This window comes from Anopheles maculipalpis, chromosome 2RL (genome assembly GCF_943734695.1).
Source record: "Anopheles maculipalpis chromosome 2RL, idAnoMacuDA_375_x, whole genome shotgun sequence".
NCBI classification, from domain to species: domain Eukaryota; kingdom Metazoa; phylum Arthropoda; class Insecta; order Diptera; family Culicidae; genus Anopheles; species Anopheles maculipalpis.
In genome coordinates this window covers 78,745,199-78,758,989 of record NC_064871.1, presented here as the reverse complement: position 1 = coordinate 78,758,989, position 13,791 = coordinate 78,745,199, and the positions used below count along the sequence as shown (strand labels likewise).

Below are 13,791 nucleotides of genomic sequence, written 5' to 3'. Positions count from 1 at the left end.
GATTCCATTCATTTCTGGATTAGCAACAGGAAGGAAATATTAACAATTAGGAAGGAAAGTATATATAGCGACTAGACTATGTGTTTGTAAAATGTACTCTGAAAGATCAATAATCAGTTTTAAAAAGAATTGGCGTCAAGGCAGCAGACCGTTCAATTTACACTTTCGGTTGCCGCGTATTTTTCACAAGCGTATCGGGAGAATTTCTCGAAATGGAAACAAAATGATTGATGTTGTCTTCAACTGAATTGTACTTATTGAATTCATTCAAAAACTATGTTACAAACTGCCTATTGGCTCCGCTGCGAAATTTGCTCAAAAACTACTGTCAATTTTTTCAGCTAAGGTCTCGGTATGCATCTATGCGCCCGTTATGGGAGCGGTTGATTAGTTGGAAGTCAATAGTTTTTTTTTTTTTTTTTTTTGAAGTTTTATGGTTTTAATTCTCGATTCAAGTATCGTGGATTAATTGAAAAAGAAAGGCACGCATTTTCTAAGCAGAATGGAACATAAAAAACGACCCTCCCAGGGCAAGACGTAATTTGTTTATCAACAGTGGGGTGTATAACACCCGTACAAAGTGACGTTTCGTAGAAGACAGCTGTGAAGCAAATAATTGGGCTGCGTACGTTAAAAAACCCGCCTAAATTCATAATATAAATATGGCGGTTACGCGTTATGTTCGGATGCGTACTTTTTCCATTCTATGTTGAAGGGAAGAAGAATAGGAGGCGGAAGGAGGAAGAGGAAAAACCGACGCCAACTGTGAATCATACATGAATGTTCCTGTTACAACAGAAGGCGTCGCTTTATCCGGAAAGATGTTCAAACAATTCTTTAACCAATATATTGGTGGCCCTGAAAAGGACCGTTTTGTTTTGAAAGGGTGGTTTTGTTGAGAAACTGCTTAGGCACGCTCTCCACGAATACGACGAGCCAACTGGATGTCCTTGGGCATAATAGTGACGCGCTTGGCGTGGATGGCACACAGATTCGTGTCTTCGAATAGACCCACCAGGTACGCCTCACTAGCCTCCTGCAGTGCAGCCACAGCAGCACTCTGGAAGCGCAGATCCGTCTTGAAATCCTGCGCAATTTCTCGCACCAAGCGCTGGAACGGCAGCTTACGGATCAGCAACTCCGTCGACTTCTGGTAACGACGGATTTCACGCAGAGCGACCGTTCCCGGACGATAACGATGTGGCTTCTTGACGCCACCGGTCGACGGTGCACTCTTACGGGCGGCCTTCGTGGCCAGCTGCTTCCGGGGAGCCTTTCCTCCGGTGGACTTACGGGCGGTCTGCTTGGTACGGGCCATCTCTCAACACTCAGTGATCAGCGACTTACTTGAAACACTACGACACGAACTGGTTGAGAAAAATTTAGCGAATGAGGAAAAAAAATTCAGCTCCGCGTTTTATACCATTTCGGCTGCGTGTCCAATGTAGTGGTTGTGTTAGTGAGATCGCCAGTTCAAGCAATGAGTGCGACAGAGGTAGACATAACATGCTTTTTTCCTGCTCACATTTTCTAGTTAGAAAATTATGCTTAGATAGAATTATACAAAGGGGAATCCATAGGTGATTGTGTCTATTAAAATAATTCTAGGCCTTTTTATCTTTTGGCAATACATTAAAATAAGATAAATTATGTTAATGTTTCAAACAAATAATTTACTCAAAGTAGTAAATGTTTACAAATGTTTTATATCATCCCCTTAAACTTAAACATGTAAAAAATGCAATTCTAACGTAGTTTGACCTCATAATTCTGCATATTTTAGTTTAATAAGTAAATTATTAGTTGATTTAAAGATTTTCGTTTAACTCTTGTCTTGGCAAACGACGCATAACGTCCAGGATAATATTTTTATTCGAATGCACCATAACTTTATTCCAAAATCCGGTTTAAAATCTTAATAGTTTTATGGGGTTTCATTTACAAACAGTTATACAAATATGAGCATCTTCCTATGTTTTCCAAGTAAAGTAAAGTTGCAATTACAAGTCCAAAAACGCCATTTTCCTGCAACATGTTTTGTCCTCGTCCTTGTATCTCTTCATCACCCTTGGTACGGGTGTAATGGACCATAAAGACACAAAAACTTACAATGAAAATGAAGAGCAAAAAAACACATCTTTTGCTGCGTAAATTGGCGCCAAAAATCAGCTTGTAAGGTAGCGTCCTTTTTGCTTCCTTTGCAGTGAAGATGCAAGACGCTATAAATTCTTGAAGAAAAAAAAAACAATTCATGGAACTTTCCATTATACACGATAGTAATACAACAAGAATATTCATGTTTAATATAAGCATGACTCACTGCGTGAGCATTTGCTTGAGTTTTTTTTATTTTCATGATCTTTTTCTTCAAACGATACAATAAGTTGGGTTTATGAAATCTATATCTAGTAGGCAATGGTTTTCCCTTCTCGCTCTAAGCAGCCTACGTTGCCAACGTAGCATTAAGGGCCATCCTTTCATGATCTAGCGTACAGTTTTAAGGAGCCGAAGAGAAAACACATCTTTTTGCCAATATAATTTGTAGTCCTGAAAAGGACCGGGTTTGTCTGGTTGATGAGGTTTTGATGTTAATGTTGGAAGGTGTTTTCGATATCCAGAACACTCTACAGCCGGATTGTGGATTTAAGCACGCTCTCCACGAATACGGCGGGCCAGCTGGATGTCCTTGGGCATAATAGTGACTCGCTTGGCGTGGATGGCACACAGATTCGTGTCTTCGAATAGACCAACCAAGTAAGCCTCACTAGCCTCCTGCAATGCAGCCACAGCAGCACTCTGGAAGCGCAGATCCGTCTTGAAATCCTGCGCAATTTCACGCACCAAGCGCTGGAACGGCAGCTTACGGATCAGCAACTCCGTCGACTTCTGGTAACGACGGATTTCACGCAGAGCGACCGTTCCCGGACGATAACGATGTGGCTTCTTGACGCCACCGGTCGACGGTGCACTCTTACGGGCGGCCTTTGTGGCCAGCTGCTTCCGGGGAGCCTTTCCTCCGGTGGACTTACGGGCGGTCTGCTTAGTACGGGCCATTCTGCTGCTGCTGCTGCTGGATAGATGCTGCTTAACAATCGGTAGCAAATCCTCACAATTCCGTGCTCGGAAACCAACTAATAACTGTACTTTTATGGAAGGATGATTTTATACATTATTCCCCTACAGGAAGATGGCTACCCTGCGTTTTTCTCCTCCCGTTCGGGGTAGGTAAAAATTAAACGGCAAGGGATGATATATTTACGCCTGCGTCCCCTGTAACACCCTGTCTCACTCTTGCGACTAGCTTTTTGCTATTAAAAATCGGAATGAATGTTTACCCTTCGGAACTATTTACCCATGTATTGGTAAGGGCAAGAATGTCCTTTTCGAGGGCACGGTGGTTATCCTCGATCTCAAGAAGAGGGATACTGCACCACCACCACCAACATCTCCAACAAACCCGTGCTGTTGGTCACGCAGGCAAAAATTACCGAGGGTCAGGACGGTGATCGGGCATCCACGCCGCCACTGCAAACAACCACAAATACAGACAGATGTTGCATATTTTTGAAGATTAAAGAAAGAAGGTGTATCTAAATGAACTAGACGAATAACAGGCAACGTTGGAAAAATATTAACCTAAAACTGGGTAGTCAAAGATGGATTTTCTACTAATCTAATAATAGCTAGCCTACTAATCTTTCCCAATCAGAGGTAGCCATGATGCGAGATTTTCCCTCCCTTTTTTGACGGGGGTAGACCCACCTTAACCCACACCACTCTACCCTTGGCAATCTGTGCTGTTCATTGGATTATCGATGTAAGTACCCCTTTTTCCAATAAGAATTACCCTAGAGGTACAACAAATGGTTGGTACAGTTATGTAAAACGCACCGGTGTCATACGCGTTACATTTTAGGTGATTGTTGGGTACCAAAAATATGTTCCCGCCCCACTTTTGGCCCTGCTTGTGATGAGAAATAATCTTCAGAATCTACCCGTGATTGCTGGTTCTTTCCAGATTACAATTTATCGAAAATTGTGGTACAATTTATTATACACGAACTCGAAACTATTGAGAGGATATATAATATTTTTTGTACGCGAATTGATATTTGTGATGAGATTGAGATTCGGGATAAGTTTCCCCCTTTGCCTTCCGTAGGGATGTCCCCCACACCACCCCGTAGTGATTCCCTGCTTCGTCGGAAGAAGTAGGAAAAATCGTCACCGGCAAACTCGAGTCAGAGACAGAAGCGGATTTAGCCCTTCTGATGCCTTAAGCAGAAAGGATGTTAGGGCACCTTCAACTTAAAAATGCTGAGGTTAAATTTGGGAAGATATGAAGAGTCTTGTGTTGGGGGCAGTCCCCTTTCTGTGGTCCGCGGTAGAATACATATCTTCTCTCGAGTCCCTGAAAAAAAAAACACAGCGACCTTGGTGAAAATGATGACGCCCGTTGTTCCAAAGCGTTGACAGCAGATACGCGGATGCACCCGAGAAAGCGTCCATCCGCCTGAAACAAGTAGATAGGACAACGTTGCAAGCAAAAAAAGCGTTAGGATTGAATGATCTATCAGTTTCAGTTCTTAAACCTGTCCTCTCATTTTATTTTATCGTTCATTAAGGCTTCTAAATGTAGTGTATAACGAATTAGTAATAATTTATGTATTATCAACTAGTTATCGTATGTATAACCGTCGATTCAAATTGAATCAATTCCCCCCATGGCACGGAAGCGAAAATGAAGCGTTCTACATGACGGTATAAACGCAGCCCCGGTTCAGTGGTGCAATTTGCACAATGCTGCCTCATTTCCCTTTATTTCAACACCCGTGTCTCTTTCCTCCTTATTCTGGAAATGCTCTCAATAGCGAGAAAACAATGGCCCGATTTTTTTTCGTTATGGCTCTCATTTCTGGAAACCAACAAGAGAATACTGCTTCCCCTATTGAAACTGGGATGGGACTGGCACACAAAATTCTTTTCCATGAATGCATTTCGTCGCCCTGATAAGGGCGTTTTGTTTTGTATCGCAAGAAATCGGGATGTCGTTAGCCTCAGTGGAAGCAGCTTTCCTCCGTCGTCATCGTCTTGTCCGGGCGAAGCGCTTAAGCCTTCTTCTCCGTCTTCTTGGGCAGCAGCACGGCCTGGATGTTGGGCAGCACACCACCCTGGGCGATGGTTACCCCGGACAGCAGCTTGTTCAGCTCCTCATCGTTACGAATGGCCAGCTGCAAATGACGCGGGATAATACGCGTCTTCTTGTTATCGCGAGCAGCATTCCCGGCCAATTCAAGCACTTCCGCAGCGAGGTATTCCATTACCGCAGCCAGATATACGGGTGCTCCCGCACCGACACGCTCGGCATAGTTTCCCTTGCGCAGCAACCGATGGATACGACCGACGGGGAACTGCAAACCGGCACGGTTCGAACGGGACTTTGCCTTGCCCTTCACTTTGCCACCCTTGCCGCGTCCAGACATAATGATATTTCACTGATTTTCAACTAACTTGCACACTTGACTCAAGATATATCAACAATTTATTTGCTTCACACTTGTATCACGCACGTACGTCCGCTCTGTTCAACAGCTGATTCACAACTATCAAAAAACTCCATTTTTTTGCCTTTTATACATTTCCACTACTGCGCGTTTCGAAAAAGTGGGCGGAGCGTCGTGTGGTACCTTTTCACGTTGCGGCTGGTAGCTCGGATTCAAATAAAAGAAATTTTTGAAATTTTTGCCTTCATTCTGAAAAGTTGTTCCTAACAGTGCAGTCCGCTCGATACGTTCGTAGTGAAGTTACTTACAAAGTGAAGTAGTAATACCGGTAGAAAACACTTAAAGTTACTCAAAAATGGCACCGAAAACTAGTGGAAAGGCGGCGAAGAAGTCCGGCAAGGCGCAGAAGAACATCTCCAAGTCGGACAAGAAGAAGAAGCGCAAGACCCGCAAGGAAAGCTACGCCATTTACATCTACAAGGTGCTGAAGCAGGTCCATCCCGATACCGGCATTTCGTCGAAAGCGATGAGCATCATGAACAGCTTTGTGAACGATATCTTCGAGCGGATTGCGGCGGAAGCGTCCCGGCTGGCACACTACAACAAACGCTCCACGATCACGTCCCGCGAGATCCAGACGGCGGTGCGCCTGCTGTTGCCGGGCGAGCTGGCCAAGCACGCCGTGTCCGAGGGAACGAAGGCCGTGACGAAGTACACCAGCTCGAAGTAAACGTCCACTTTTGGAGGTGGCGAGTGCTGGGGGTGAACGGAGAAGGAGCAAAAGGGATGTCATGTAATTCTTTCGTGTGTTACCGCCGGACGACTGGCGAACCAGGTGAATCGCCGGATTGTGAAGGGAAGAATGGAGAGAGAAGTGCAGTGACGACTAGAGGGGAGAGGTGTGGCCGTCTCCCTCTGGAACTCCCGACAGCCAACTTTCATCAGCCCCGCATCATCATCAGAATGCGCACACATACACACTCATACAAATACACTATTAGCTGTTAAGAGTTTCTATTTAGTGATGTAAGTTATTCGCTCGAAAATATTTTACGAAATGTAATAACGAAACTAATGTAATAACACTGTATAATGGCTGCGTAGCCAGAATATGGCTGGAGAAGAATAAAAGGAAAATCATTGTATGTAAATACTACGAAATCATATACGACTTTGGCGCACTTGTAGGGATTGTATTGGTAGAAGTGGAAATTGAAAGAAAAATGTTTGAAAACAGTTGGTTAGAATTTAACTATTTGAAAATGTTGGTGTCACGACAAAAACTGCACCGTTTGGAGTCGTGCGAGGCACGAGCTTTCGAGCAAAGTTCGTGCCTTCAGAACTTCGAAGAAATGGTTCGGATTTTTTATTGTTTCAAATTCATATATATTATCCAGATAATCTTACTTTCTAATCAGCTACAACAGCGCTACAAGCGCTTTGCGGTCTTGGCCAGTCGCAGCAGAGTCCGGTACCGCTCACGGTCCCGCGCCGTCGTCCGCCAATCCGTTAACCCAACCTTAATGGCCGGGATGATTCTAAAACCTTGAGGTTTTCTGCCGCCTGCTCGATCATCTGGTAGGCCTCTGCTACCTGTGAGAGCCGCAAACCAATGATGTCTATATCATCAGCCTGATCCTGGCATACCCAGAATCTAGGTTGACTTATAGAAGACTTATAGAAGTCGAATAGGAGACAGGCGAGCCCATCTCCCTGGGCATTCTAACAAGCTTGATCAGCTTGTAAAGTTTTACCCTGGCTATGCTATCATATGCGGCCTTGAAATCAATGAAGAGATGGTATGTGTTCAACTGCTGTTCAGCCATCTTCTCCTAGATTTGCCACATTGTGAAGATCTGGTCAGTGGTAGTTTTTCCGAGGCGGATTTAACTCTTCTGAGGCCTTCAATGAAAATGCTGTTCGGGCCCTGTAATTCTGTATCCCCGAGCAGAAATCCGCTGTGACCGGGGGGCGGCGAAACAGATTTCTGTCCTGGTGCCAACAAAAAGCATCTTTCAATGTCTCGAGACAACAAACAATCAATTCGTTTCGGATTTCTGCTCGGGGCGCCTCTTAAGGATCCTGTTCAGAGAGCGTGGGACAGAGGTAAAATGGCACACTTGCCTTTTTTTTAGCTTTAAAAGTTTAATTTGCATTTAAATTACAAATGTGACAGAGTTACTCCGGAGTGTCTCAGAAGCGCGAATTAATCCGACTTCGTGAAAAAAATGAGGATTTATCCACTACTAGATCGAACGTGTCCGCAACCTTGTTAGTCGTCCGAAGATTTCCACACTCCGTTAGCCATTAATCTTCAAGAAAGTCAACTTCCAAAACCCTTTTTCTTTCAAACCAAACCAAAAACATTTGGAAACTTGTTTCATTTATAAAAAAATATAAAAATATTTTCCTTCTCTTTATTGTTGCGTTCCTTCCCCAACTATCTCCGAGGTGATCTGGCTGTCGGATCATCCAGGAACACCGGCCACATTCCAAAAACCCCACGTTCCGTGGGCAAGGGATTAGGAACATCCGAGAGTATACGGATTGACATAATGTATGTTAATCGTTTTGATACGCTGTACATCGATGCGAGCCTTTGCTACCCTTTCTACCAGTACTAAACCAACCTTTTTTGTGGTTTAGTTAAGTGGTGTAGTTTTTAAATTATTTTCGTAAAACTTAATCACTACTTCCACACTGTTGGAAGTAGCGTCCTCAACGAACGTTTTGCACAAAAACAGAACAGAAATAAACACATATCTACCACCTAAGACTACACGTAAAATAAACAGCACCTTTTCGTCTACATTAAATACAACTTGCGATAAGCTAAACGGATGATAAAACTCAGATGACGACCCTAAAAAACTACCCTGTTCCCAAACTGCTGGGATGCTTTTTGACGGTTGACGGAAACTTAAACAACCAGGTAGAAAATATAACAAGAACATAAAACAACATTGAGCGGGGCCAGGCACTATCTATCCTAGACTACATCCTACATCTCCGCAATCGCTTTTCTCACTGATCGCTAGGGCCCTACAAAGGAACATAGCGTTCCTCCTTACTGTCTATCGTTGTATCGTTTTGGTATAGCCGTACACACACTCAAACAGGCTCTCTCTTCCTGAGCCTGCCTTTAGAAGCCAACCTTCTTGAAAACATAGTTAAGCCGTCGCTTAATCGTAAGTCCTTTCGATTTGCGTACCCAATTTAGAAGTGCCAGCAGTGCGAACAACGCCACCATTAGGACACTCTTCGACCCGGTCAACCAATAGAATGGTCCCGAACTAGCAATCCCACCGGTACCGCTTGGACCTCCTCCACCAGCATTCCCATGTCTTGCTCGACTTTCCGCATAATAGTCGACGTCTTCGGTGGCACCATCAACACCTTCTCCGGCCAGTGGGATAATCTTCACACCAACGGCCATCGGTGTGCCGGCGGTCGGTGACGCACCGGACGGTCCATTAAAAGCGTTCGGTGGTGCATTTGGAGGGATTTTGTCCGTTTTCTTGTTGCGCCATCCGGGTACGTCTGGTTCGTCGTTAGCACCGAGCACGGAACTTCCTGAGGAAGAAATTGCAATTAATCAGACGCCGGGAAAAATGGTGATTTACCCATCACTCATTCAAGCGTACCCTTTTGACTCTCCAATCGACGGCCCCGGCTGCTGTAGACGAGCTCGTTGCCGACAAGCGGCAACATTGGCTGGGGTGGTCCCTGTTTAAGCTGACGTTGCTGCACAACGAGCAGTTGCTGCTGTTGCTGCTGCTGCTGCTGTTCCTGGATAAGCAATCGATCGTTCGGACCGGTGCCGAAGTTTAGCGTGGACATGTTTAGCGTGACCGGAAACTCCCATTCTAGCCGCTGACAGGTGGGCAATGGTCGCTTTCCACCGGTGTGCGGGACAAGGACCTTCGAGTATAGGTGCAGATTGTTGTTCGGCATGCGCTGAGGTAGCTTCACGTTTTCTGGGGAAGAAATTGCAGAAGAGAAGCAGCATTTAGTTTAACCAGTTCACATCTAGAGGGCGCCATCACTTCTATTTCTGAGATTTGCATGCTTACTTGGATCCCTTACTTTAGGGATGTTCTCAGCCGGCCCACCAGTAAGCTCAACTTACCTTCAATTTGTTCCGTCTGTCGGCTAACGTTAAGATCTCGCAGTAAGCTCGTCACATGGGCCGTCATCGTGTACTCGAGCAACGAATCCAGCAGCCAAAAGCATGGCTTCTCCAGATGCGTCGAATCGAGACAGTTCGAATCACCGTACAGTGCAATGCGTCCACCGGCCGTCGGTTCGGGACGATTTGCTGTCCGGGCCGTGGTTGCATTCTGCTGCTGCTTGTGAGCGGCCGCTTTCGTTCTCTCGCGCAACAGCTGCCCAATATCGTCCGCATCCCGCTCATCCTCCGGGAGTGGTTCATCTCCAGCAACAATCCGATTCGCTACATCATCCCGATTAAACTCCCCACCATCGTTCGGGATATCCTCGTCTTCCTCTACATCCGTTCCCCCTACAGCAGCACTCAGCAAAATTCGCTTGTTAATGATCGCCCCTTGATCATTCTTGCCATTTTCCTCCTCCAACTCTTCAAGCGTCTCATCCGGTGGTGCAACTGGAGGACTTTCCGGGTTTGGTGTAGCCGGTTGCAACCTTGCATACATTCTCCTGTCCGTCTGCAACATGCCCAAAATTGCGGTCCGTGTCCGTACCTTTGATCGTGACTCATCCGGCTGCGTTATGGCGAGCCCTTCGTCTAGAAGATCTCGCTCGATCAAGATCGTACCCTCGCCAACCGGAAAGCGAACAATATTCGCCCCAGAAGCATAATACATTCGATGATCGCGCATATCAAAATATCCATCCGCAACCCGATCACCCAGTGCAATGCCAAACTCACGTAGGAGATCGTTCAACGCAGGTACATTCGCACCACCCGTGTCCGGCATCCACCATTGGCGGGTGTTTTCGTCGTAGAATTTGATTCGTCGCATAACGGACGTATTGTACCAGTCGGCAAACACGATCACGCTCAGCTGCCGGTCCAGCACGTCCTGGCGGAGTTTAGCTATTTCTGCTGGGAAGAATTCTTCTTCCGGATCTACGACAAGCAGTGTGCCGTAATGTGACGCATTGAAGCAGGTGTAGGGTGCTCCGAGGACTTCCACGTAATAGCCCGCATTCCGGAGATGGGTGTACATGTCCTTGAAGTTGGTGTGGACATGATCTGCTCGCCAGTCTAGTGGGTCGGATTTGATTTTCAAATTATCGCGTGGGAGATATCCGGGTGGATACCGTAAACTGTGGTACTGATCCCAAAGGATACGCTTCTGTCTTGGTGGTTGTGGAATGATCCGTACCTTGATTGCGAAACTGACCGTACCGTTACGTGGTTCCCGTTCATGTTCACCATCCGCTGGACTTTGTACGGTGAGTGTTATGTGACCCTGAGCAATACCTTCAAAACCACGTCCCGCTTCATTCACCCCTATATGTACCGCCATCCAACCGGACCAGGGCCACAATTGTTCCGAGTAGCTAATAGAAACGTTCAGCAATTCTCCGTGCTCGTTGCTGTACGGATGCCAGGTGGGTCTATTGATCACACGTCCAATCACACCCATCCCGTTCAAGATCGTAACGTTCGCTATGACCGGCATGGAGCTGTAGTACAAACTTTGTGTTGTGTACGGCCACATGTAATCCTCCGTAAAGTCCAGATACGCCGGAGAAAGTGTTACACGCGGTCGGTACGCTGCCAACGCCTTCATGCTCCTCAGAATGTTCAATTTCCCATGCCCTTGCTCGAACATGTTGTTATCCGTTAATCGTTGAGCACCCTCAATAAGTGCTTGCTTCATCGAGGCAGGATTCAGATCCACTTCCGGCCGGTCAAGTACACCGCTCGCAATCAGCGTTACCGCACCAGCTACCATGGGCGATGCAACAGACGTTCCGGAAAGTGATTTACAGCCTCCGTTCAGATTGCTTCCTTTTACCTGACTTCCATACGTAACAATGTCCGGCTTTAGCCGACCGTATCCATACGGCAGCTCCCACGTAGTCATACCGCGCGAACTAAACTTTGCGATATTGTCCGCATAATCCATTCCACCGACGCCAATCACATCCATCTGATCGCCCGGATTGTTCAGCGTCCCGTACAGTGGTCCATCGTTGCCGATCGCCGACACCATAATCACCTTGTTCGCGGACAGTTCCAGCACCTTATCCACGAACGGTTGGTCGAGAAAATCTGGTCCTCCGATGCTTAGATTCAGCACATTTATCTTCTTCAGGATCGCGTAATTGAACGCATCCAGGAACCACGAGGTGTAGGAAACCTGGTTGTTGGTAAAGACGCGAAATATGTGCAACTCTGCATCCGGCGCAAAGCCGAGACATTCCTTGGACGACGCAATAATGCCGGCGACAAACGTACCGTGGCTTACACCATCGTCAAGCGTTTTTTCGTTCGTCCAGTTGGTGCGCTCTTTGATGCGCTTGAAGTGGGGATGCGATTTGGCTAGGCCGGTATCGAATACGGCCACCTTAACGCCTTGCCCAGTTATTCCCATACTCCATAGGACATCCGCTTTTAGTAGAGCCGTTATTTGCCGAGGAATTGCACGTAGCAGGCGTCGATTCGTGTGGCGGTTCGGGGATTGGGGTGGAGGTGGTGGTGGTCCTGGTTGCGATAGAGGCGCATCTTGCTCCGTTGCTAGGCGACGCTTTTGAAGGAATTCGATAAAATCGTTCGCTTCAGTGTCATCTTCATCCAGGTCCGGTTCTGGTGGTTCTATCTCCTGGTCGTCCGATTCGTTTTCCTCATTGGTGGCCTCATTTGCGGAATCTATTTCCGATTGTCGTAAAGGTACGTACTTTAACGCACGCTGAACCATCCGCTGTGGAGATATACTTTTAATCGAAGGATGCGTACGCAGCATCGCAAGTCCATCGTCCGCAAATTCAACCGCTTCCTCGAGCGTGAGGACGTCAAAGTCGCTTGGGAAATCTTGGGCCGGATTGTTGCGTGGCAAGATGCGCCATTTCTGTACCTAAAAGTATTTAAAAAACACTGTATTCAAATGATCAAACCAAACAAGTAGACTGTTGCTAGAGATGGGGAAACGAGCAAAAAGGCGGAACTGGTTCCGGACGATTCCGAGCAGTTGAACCGCTTCGGGACGGTGATTCCATTTCTTTTCAACCGGAAATGGGATTACACGTGCTGGAGCCTGGATTGGAACCGTGGGTGCCTTTCAGAGAACTCATCACTAGTTGCTAAACCCACCTTCGAGCCGTTCAGGGCATTCTGGATAAAGCTCTCGCGCTCCTTCGGCTTGTAGTAACCATTGAACTGCACGATGTACTCATTCTGGACGATTTTGGTGGAAAATTCTATCACTACACGATGCGTCCGGGTGGATGGACTGGATGCCCGGTCGGTGCTATTACTATCACAGCATGGTTTTGTGGTGTGCTGCTCGATCGTGGCCGATGACGACGACGACCGGTTGCCAGCATCCGCAGAACTATTGTAACTTAACGTACCGCGCCCGGCATGTCCCGACGCGAAGGATTGATTGATGGTGGAGCTATTATTAACGCCAGCTGACACTGTGGTGCCGGAGGTTGTTGTTGTTGTCGTCAACAGCAGCAGTAGAAGCATCAGAAACGCCAGCGAAAATGCTCCATCGGTTAGCAGCCTCACCAGCCGGATTCTCATCTTCTCTCCGGAGGACACTGGTAAACCAACAGGCGCGGACAGGTGGAAATTTTCTAGCACAATCCCACCCGGCGGCACCCCATCTGTTTGTATGTGCAGCAGCCGTTACGTTTATGCCACGACCGATACATTTAAGGCGATGGGGAGTTAGTGGGTGTGTGCGGATGGTTTGTTTTTTTCAGTTCACCTCCCTTTTACCGCACGGGGGATTTATTTCTGTCTAGCTGCGGGATGTTGTTTTTGTGTAAGCAAAGCAGGGCGCAACTTTCAATCTACAAGAATGTTTATTTCCTCTAGGAAAACTTACACTTGCACGGATTTTCGGATTTCGGCTTGCGGACTCTACATTTTCCACCATGTACTGCGACGCTTTCACTGCTACGCACTAACACCAAGGGCTTCACACTTTTTCTGCTTGTAATAGCTTCCTTATTTATCTACTCCGATAAGAAAGAGTGATACTGTAGGGCTGTCGAGGAATTGGGATACTGTTGCCACACAAAAGCACTTCGCACTACACACGGATGCACTTTTCTTGCTGGGTACTGC

The 13,791-nt window shown here is 46.6% G+C and overlaps 6 protein-coding genes across 6 annotated transcripts in view; 1 reads left to right on the top strand and 5 right to left on the bottom strand.

Annotated features, from left to right (window-relative positions):
• The window catches only part of LOC126568601 (uncharacterized), a 447,537-nt gene that overhangs the window by 61,931 nt on the left and 371,815 nt on the right, over positions 1 to 13,791 (bottom strand). The window lies entirely within an intron of this gene.
• The window catches only part of LOC126568579 (histone H3.3A-like), a 537,920-nt gene continuing 525,032 nt past the window's right edge, over positions 904 to 13,791 (bottom strand). Inside the window, exon 2 of the mRNA XM_050225076.1 lies at positions 904 to 1,320. Within this exon, the coding sequence (XP_050081033.1) occupies positions 908 to 1,318 (411 nt within the window). The 5' untranslated portion in view covers positions 1,319 to 1,320 and the 3' untranslated portion in view covers positions 904 to 907. The remainder of the gene's footprint in view (positions 1,321 to 13,791) is intronic.
• Positions 2,643 to 3,054, bottom strand: LOC126568581 (histone H3.3A-like). The gene has a single exon (XM_050225078.1). It carries the CDS (start codon positions 3,052 to 3,054, stop codon positions 2,644 to 2,646), a length of 411 nt encoding a protein of 136 aa, XP_050081035.1. The 3' UTR covers position 2,643.
• LOC126568594 (histone H2A) lies at positions 5,082 to 5,485 on the bottom strand. The gene has a single exon (XM_050225094.1). The coding sequence runs from the start codon at positions 5,481 to 5,483 to the stop codon at positions 5,109 to 5,111; it is 375 nt and encodes a 124-aa protein (XP_050081051.1). The 5' UTR covers positions 5,484 to 5,485; the 3' UTR covers positions 5,082 to 5,108.
• On the top strand, positions 5,849 to 6,234 carry LOC126568593 (histone H2B). The gene has a single exon (XM_050225093.1). The coding sequence runs from the start codon at positions 5,860 to 5,862 to the stop codon at positions 6,232 to 6,234; it is 375 nt and encodes a 124-aa protein (XP_050081050.1). The 5' UTR covers positions 5,849 to 5,859.
• LOC126567782 (membrane-bound transcription factor site-1 protease) lies at positions 8,647 to 13,242 on the bottom strand. Its single transcript, XM_050224080.1, has 4 exons — positions 12,808 to 13,242; positions 9,634 to 12,571; positions 9,149 to 9,481; positions 8,647 to 9,077 (listed from the first exon to the last, which is right to left on the bottom strand). The coding sequence occupies exons 1-4, from the start codon at positions 13,240 to 13,242 to the stop codon at positions 8,647 to 8,649; spliced, it is 4,137 nt and encodes a 1,378-aa protein (XP_050080037.1).